Source organism: Chelonia mydas, chromosome 3 (assembly GCF_015237465.2).
Source record: "Chelonia mydas isolate rCheMyd1 chromosome 3, rCheMyd1.pri.v2, whole genome shotgun sequence".
Classification (NCBI taxonomy): Eukaryota; Metazoa; Chordata; order Testudines; family Cheloniidae; genus Chelonia; species Chelonia mydas.
Genome location: NC_057851.1, coordinates 196,407,125 through 196,414,765, shown reverse-complemented (window position 1 = coordinate 196,414,765; position 7,641 = coordinate 196,407,125). Strand labels below are relative to the sequence as shown.

The 7,641-nt window shown below is 46.4% G+C and overlaps 1 protein-coding gene across 5 annotated transcripts in view; it reads left to right on the top strand.

Annotated features, from left to right (window-relative positions):
- Window positions 1–761: 761 nt before the first annotated feature.
- Window positions 762–7,641, top strand: part of SHLD1 (shieldin complex subunit 1) — a 67,776-nt gene continuing 60,896 nt past the window's right edge. The window contains exons 1-4 of one of the 5 annotated variants that reach the window (XM_037896177.2): window positions 802–913; window positions 4,562–4,647; window positions 5,550–5,671; window positions 6,632–6,804. In XM_037896177.2, coding sequence (XP_037752105.1) covers window positions 6,639–6,804 — 166 coding nt within the window. In that variant the 5' untranslated portion in view covers window positions 802–913; window positions 4,562–4,647; window positions 5,550–5,671; window positions 6,632–6,638. Of the gene's footprint in view, window positions 914–4,561; window positions 4,648–4,704; window positions 4,999–5,546; window positions 5,672–6,631; window positions 6,805–7,641 lie in introns of those variants that run through there. The other 4 variants (XM_037896176.2, XM_037896178.2, XM_037896179.2 and 1 more) reach the window with 4 other exon arrangements.

The following is a 7,641-nucleotide window of genomic DNA, read 5'->3' as shown; positions in this document are numbered from 1 at the left end:
GGTTTGGGGTCTTAGAAAACAAAGAAATGCAAGGAAAATAAGTGGAGTAAAGATGGGGAGGAAGAAAGAGCCATGAGAAGGAAGAGTACAGCAGGCATCATAGAGAGTTAAAAATGTGTTTTCTAGAAACTTTACAGCACATGATGCTAGAGAATTAGACTTCCAGCATGCCCGTGAAATAATTTTTTTTTTGTCTTTATGTCTGAAGATTTTGTTTTGAAATGCACTAATCTTCTACATGCAGGACACTGCTCCAGGTTTTCCAAAATATTCTGGGAGCGAACAGGATCCGTGCAGTCAGTGCTTTACTTATAAACGATGTCTCCCTGCTACTCGGAACTAAATGTTCACACAAGGTTTGTGTGCGTCAGTCTCCTGATGTAAGATGCTGGCAAGGACAGCATTTGCAGGTCCCATGCTTTTGATTTTAGGATTTGTATTTTCTGTAGACTGGGATTTTTTTAAAAAAGTTTCTTTTCGTTTAACTCCCCCCCCCTTCCCGGCCCGTTCTCATCGAGGGACAGGTGTTGTTAACTCTGCCTCTTTTGATCGGTTTCTCCGGGTTCTGCACTCTCAGAACCAAAAAGAAAAGGAGTACTTGTGGCACCTTAGAGACTAACCAATTTATTTGAGCATAAGCTTTCGTGAGCTACAGCTCACTTCTTTTCTTTTTGTGAATACAGACTAACATGGCTGTTACTCTGAAACTCTCAGAACCGTTTCCTTTTACCCACAACAAAAATGGTTTCCAGCCACCGGCTGGGGACACATTTATCAGTAGCCAGCAGGAGCCTGTCCCCGCTCCCCGCCCGCCCTAACTACTTCCTGTTTGGCTGTCATGCCCTGGAGGAAGGTGGCTCATGCACTTCCAGTTCGGGAGCTGCAGGTCCCAAGTGTTTCCTGCTTCAGCTGTGTGAGTATCACAAGGGCGAGCGAATGAGGGTCTGCTCCCTGTCCCCTTGCAGGCTGTCTCCATGGGACGGTGTCTGAGGATGACCGGCTGCTTGAACCGTGTCAGCTGGGGTGGGGGGGTCGTAGGGGGGTGCTGCATAGGAGTGCCAGTGGATTTGGGGTGCGGGGCTTGTGTGAAGGTTTGGGAAGCAAGGTGGGGGAGGTAATGTATTTTATTGGACCGACTTCTGTTGGTGAGAGAGACAAGCTTGTGAGCTTACAAAGACGGAGCTCTTTTCAGGCCTGGGAAAGGGACTCCATCCTGGCCTCCCAGCTCGGTGCAAGGTGGAGCAGGTTGGTATTGTAAGGGGCCAGGCAAAGGAGAGTGGCACGTGAACACCTCCCTGCTCGGCTTTGCCCTGTCTGGGGGGGCAAGGAGTTGGGGTATCTGAGGGTGTGAGTGAGTGATCAGTGGCTGCAGCACGGTGTTAGCTGGAGGCTGGGGGACGTCCGTGTATGGTTGGGGAGGGGGCTGGCAGAGCGGCACTGGGGCACGCAGAAGGAACGGGTGGCTAAAGGGGGAGGATTTCCCCTGCCCTTGAGGAGCATGTGGGAGCGACTGGCAGTTAGTGGGGTCTGGCTGCTGTTCACCTGCCCTCTGACAACCCATCAGCCCTGCTGCCCCCAGACTGTCTTCTTCCTGCGGCTGGGAGGCGGACAGACGTCTCCAAGTAGTGCCAGGGGTCCCGATCCTGCGAGCCTGTCTGCATGCATAGACCAGTGCGAGCGCGGGGTCCCTGCTACCCGCTTTCAGGATTAGGGCCGTGGCAACTTATCCCAGGCATAACCATGCTCTCACGTGTCCCTAGAGCCTCTGTTTGCCAGAAGCTGGGAATGGGCGACAGGATGGATCACTTGATGATTACCTGTTCTGTTCATTCCCTCTGGGGCACCTGGCATTGGCCACTGTCGGAAGACAGGATACTGGGCTAGATGGACCTTTGGTCTGACCCAGTAAGGCCATTCTTATCCCTCTTTCACCCTGGCTGTGCTGGGCAGCCAGGCTTTGTAAATAACCGTGTGGGGCTGGCCCCACAGTGGAGCACTACAGGGCTTTGTACCATCAGTGGGTGTGGCGCATCCCTGCTCAGAACCAACGGTTTGATCTGAAGGCCTTTTTGCTCACTTTTGGTGTCCCTTGTTGCCTTTCCCCAGGAGCTCTTCTCTGGTTTGCTTTTATTGAAAGCAGACGAGCCCTTAAACTGAAAATTTACATTAAAAAACAAAGCTGGGGAAACCATCTGTTAAAATACGGCCGCTGCTTTCACACGCAGCGCTGGAGGACTGATAAATAACGGAGCTGGGCCAAACATTTCAACCTTTTTTTTTCCCCCCACCAAAAAACAGACCCATAAATTTTAGTGAAAAATGTTTTTGTTTTACTGGCTCTAATAAATACTAAGCACAGAAACTGATCCCATCACAATATTCACAAGGGGTTCCCTTCCAGCTCACCTACCACTGGACTAGCCGTAAATTATGTTAATGCTTAAAGGGGTGAATGGGTCTTTAATTTGGCTTGATTGTTTCAGTGTTACAAGAAGACAGCCCTCGTGGGGAGCAGGGAGACACTCTGAATCAGAGTGTGCGTGAGTGTAGGAAGGGCTGGGGTAGTGGAGGTGAGTGTAAGCACTTCGGGGACAGTCAGACCTCTGAGGATGGGAGTGTCAAACTCACCTGAGATAGCGGGCCTGATCTGCTGCTTGTGCAGACCACACTCAGCAAAAGTTATTAAAATAGAAATAGCCAAAGATAAACCATGTTGGTAATGACCTACATTTATTTTATGCTTCTCCAGAGCCTCTTAAACGCTTCCAAGTGGTTCAGCACCTGTACACCAGGTTTTGCTGGATTGCTGCACCAGAGTCTGGATTGTGGACTAACTCCCCCATGTGGACCCTGCTGGCGCATGCTAAATGTTCCTTGGTGTGCGCTGATGTCATCCTGTTTTTAGCAGGACTTCATCAGTGTACGCTAGCAGGGTCTACGCAGGGGTGTTAGAGCACAACACACTGGTGTGCTCTACAAATCACACCCTGGTAGTGTGGACTCAGGGGTTGTGAAGACAAACCTGAATATTATTGGGAAGTCCACAAATATTATTATTATTATTTGTGGACAAACCTGAATATTATTGGGAAGTCCATGAAACTGTTCAGCAGGCTAGATCCAGCCCAGGGGTGTTACATTTGACCCCCCTGATTAGAGGCTGAGAACAGATTCTCCGTTCTGATAACAGCAGTGCATCTCCATTGGGATCAGGGGAATTATACAAGGTAAAGTAGAATGACTAAATGGGGAAACAGACTCTGGAAGGCCAATGAGTTTTAAATCAATCTATACCAGCTGCTTGTGGACTTTGCACTGTGTAAAAACATTGCACCAAATACATTTGAATAGAAGTGTATGTTACAATGCTGTACCACATGCCTGTGAATATTGCTTTTTAGGGCAGGGACTGCCTTTTTGTTCTGTATTTACATTGCCTTGTGTAGCAGGGTCCTGGTCCCCGGCTAAGACTCATAGGCCCTGCAATAATATAAATAATAATATACTGAGATACAACAACACCGCATCTCATATCCCTGTTCCTACACATATATGATAATCCACACTTAAAAGATAGGAATACAGATTTTTAACTCTTGTCATTATTGGCATACTTATCTTAATATCCCACACAATACAGTTTTTTAAAATCAGCTGAGAGTAGTTCACCTTGTGTCTCTCATGGTTTCATTTTGGATGGCTCACCCTCATCACCAAGCTCCTAATCTCTTCCTAACTCTCTCCTCTATCTCTGTTCTGCTTCTAACTATCCTCTATCATGGCTTCTAACTCCACCAGACCTATAACCTGGGGGCCATCTTCCACTCCTCCTCCTCCTCTCCCACCCAGGTTGTCTCCAAATCCTGGAGCTTTTCCCTCCATAACATTTCAAACACCTCTTCACCGGGGTGAAATCACTCGTCTCTAATCATCCTACTTCACTGCTCCACTCTCCCACTCATCAGATCTTTTTGATATCAACTTCAACCCCCTCCAGTCCAACTTGAATGCCGCAGCCCTGGTTCTGCATCACACAGCCCCTGCATGCTCCTTTCACTCAGTTTATTTTAGCATTTCCCCCTATCTATACCTGCTTTATCGCCTAACACAAACATATCTGTGCCTTCTGCCATGGTGCCCTTTATGTCTGGATTGCCCTTCCCAAGTCACCTCCCTCTCATTCAGATCCCTCCTCAAAGTCCAGACAGGTCCATGACATACTGACTCATCTTATTATTGTCGCCCTTGTCTTTCCTTTCCTCTCCTCTTGTTTGTGATACGTTGGCTTTAGATTTATACAGTCATTGGGGCTGGTGTGATGGCCCACATTTTCATAGTGACCTGTTATTTTAGGTTATTTGTTGGTTATTTGTTACCAACCTGAGATACCTTAAAGGAGCTTGACTGTGAGAGAGGAGATCCTCAGAAAACAGGTTCCTTTAAGGGGTCTCCAGTTGGACACCTAAAACCATCAGCTCCCTTTGAAAATCTTGGCCTATGTTTTGTGAGGTGGCTAGTCCAGTTTTTGGTTTGTTTACTAATCATTATTTTTCTATCATAGACTGAGAACTTGTTCTAACCAGTCCATCATTGCCAGGTTGTGCTTGGGTTCAAAAAGTCTGATCTCCAACTTGGTCTGTCTTCCAGGTAAAAATAGGAATAATGATATTTGGGGTTAATATAGCACCTTGGTTCATAGGACCTGGAGTGTGTTACTAAGGCGGGCGTGCATTATCATAATCTTTTTACAGATGGGGAAACCGAGCTTCAGCGGCACGAAGGTCACACTTTTCAGTACTGTGTTCGCATGTTTCAGTCTTTGTCCTGACTCGAAACATCTTGGCCTTGATTTTTCAGAAGTTCTGAGCACCCAGATCTCCAACTGAAGTCCATGGGAGCTGCAGAGGCTCAGGACTAAGTTATCTCAAATTGAGAAGCTGCCAGGAAGTGGCCAATCCTTGAAAATATGGTTGTCAGTGACTTGCCTAAAATCACACAGTGAGTTTATTGGCTGAGTGGAAAACAGAACCCAGGTCTCCTGAGCCTGGTGCCAGCTCCGAATGCTAGATCATATCCTCTTCCTAGAATATACTTCTTGGAAAGCCTTGGTACTGCACGGACAGGTGCTATAATACTCTGCTGGTTTCAGAATGCCAGCCACAGAGCATAGTGGGTAGCTGTGCCAGGGAAACAGCCATTCATTCATATGTGGGCATAGGCTAAGCAAGGAGTCTGTTTGAATTTTAGTTCCCTGCTTCAAAGTTTTTGAATAAATGAAAGCTCACGTGGCATTGACCTACCAGTACTTCAAATATGGAGGGTGTTAACTTCTCAGTGAGGCCAGCATCACTGTAAAAAGATTGAAGGAAATTATTTCATAACTATGCTATGTTTATTTCCCAAGGAAGATCCACTCCTGTGTCAGTCTTGACAAACAGTGGGGAATGTGTTGACTTCCAAGTGACACACACTTTTTGAAGGTCATACCATTTTGGCAGTATGATCAGCTGATGTAAGGAATCTAATTGACCTGTTTTTCATTCCAGAAGGTTGCAGCTGACAGACTTCCTAGAAGGGAAAGCTGCATGACAACTGATCACAAACACTGGCAACCTATTTACTTCTGGACACTGCCCAAAGGATTGCTCAATCGTCAGTGATCCATTCATAGGTACAGTGCATATGAAATGATGTGTCCCCCTCTTGCGCATCTGAGAACTCACAGGTTCAGTCACACCATCACTTTTCCTCTGACATCAGCCTCTCCACTAAAGGCCTTGGAGTAAGTTAACCGGAGACTGGCTGTATGGCTTCCAGAAATCCATTATGGCATTATAAGTATGTGGCCAATCGCCACCTAGCTTGTGTGTTTTTCCCCTTTGCCATCCCCTCCTCCCCCTCTTTTTGCTATGTTTTGAAGAGCATAAGCGCCTGCATTCTTTTATGTACAGCAACTCGACTGTTGGAAGCTCTACTTGTAACTAATATGACTAGGGTGGAGGATAGCTGAAGTGTGGTGTATGGCACATGGTGCAGAAATGGAATTTTGGCCAGGGATTCCTCGGCATAGTTCCAATGTTTTGACATGTAGTGTTGGAGTATTAATGTCCATGCCGAGCAGAGAGGATGTTAGTTTTTTTTCAGACGCCCTCGTGTCTACCCTCCTGGTGAGCTGGAATGTCTTCAGTTTATCTACATAAGGAGAATGAAGGGATGAGCTGACCCAGCTACTGCTAGAGGCCTCAATCGGAAAAAGGACTCCAAGCATGTCCTTACTTTTAACTACATGAGCAGTCTAACTTGGGTCATATGCTCAGTGTTTAGCACATGCCTCAGTATTTTCCTGGACTCCATGTGTTTTCAGGGAGTCCAGGTTTGTCAGACTTGATGCTTATACTTCCAAGTTATCCCCTCTGCCCAAGAACAGCAAAATCTATTTCTTTCATGCCGCCTTCCTCTTCTTAGACCCACTCTCCCTTAGTTTAATCAGTGACTAAATGCTGAAACCAAAATTCTGTTGTGTGATGATAAAGAGCATGACCAGATGAGCTCTTCAGAGTTTGCTTTCCTTTGGGTTTTCATGCTACAAAACAGCATTTGGATCTCAGTAACAGCTGTGTTTCCACTGCAGTGGGGCCATGGAGGGAGATGAAACAGCATCGAGCCACCCCTCAGAGGACAGCAGCATACTGGACCTTCCCTCTGCATACGACATAACAGACAGCTTCCTGCCAGAGCACAGCACTGGGACCAGTGAGGAGCCTTGTAGTTCTGTGGATACTTTTGCCTCATCAGCATGCTTAGGTAAAGACTAAACTAACAATGAATGTAAATATTCCCGTTCTCTCTCTCACACTCCCTCACTCCCTCCCTTTGGACATAGAGACATGTCAGGTCAATATTTGTTGCTTCAGGCAGAGTGTTGTTTGAATGAACAGCAAACAGCGTGCTGAAGTTCGATGCATGTTCATCTGCCTTCGTGCAAAGTGTGGCTTATTGGAACTGCAATATGGTTCTGTGCTTCCGAATAAATACAAAGTGCGCTGTGGATTGCTGATACCTGTGAGAGCTGTCGAGAGGGTTGCTGCTTTTTGGTGTCACTGTGCTCATGGAGGAGGGAGTTGCCTGAGGCCAACTGACAGAAACAATCCTAACGTTCTCCTAGGCATCAGGGAAAACATTGCTTTGTACAATTACAACCAGTAAGGAAACATCTGCTCTGCAAATCCTTCTACCTACCTTTCTCCCATCTACAGCCTGTGTCCTCATTAAACCAGTGCAGGACAAGTGTTCTGTTTATAAAAGGTTATAGAAACAGGCAACTGAATGGCTGGTTGTGCTGCATTCCTTGTGGATTAGTAATAAGCTTGCTGTAGGATTGGATTATGCTCCGCAACTGGGAGACAATGGTTAACTTTCTTGCCTTGTTTTGTTTCTTAGAGGGGGGGATTTCTGCAGAAATGGTCAAGAAACTAAGCTTTGGGCCAGTTCCCACTTTCTGAGCTGCACTGTTGTATTTATCCACAAGGGAGCTGAACTGAGGTTGCATGAACAACTTTAATTCTGGTATTTTCTAATTTTTCAGCATGTGACTTTACAACCTGAGAGTTCATTTAATGTCGCTATTATGGATGTGATATG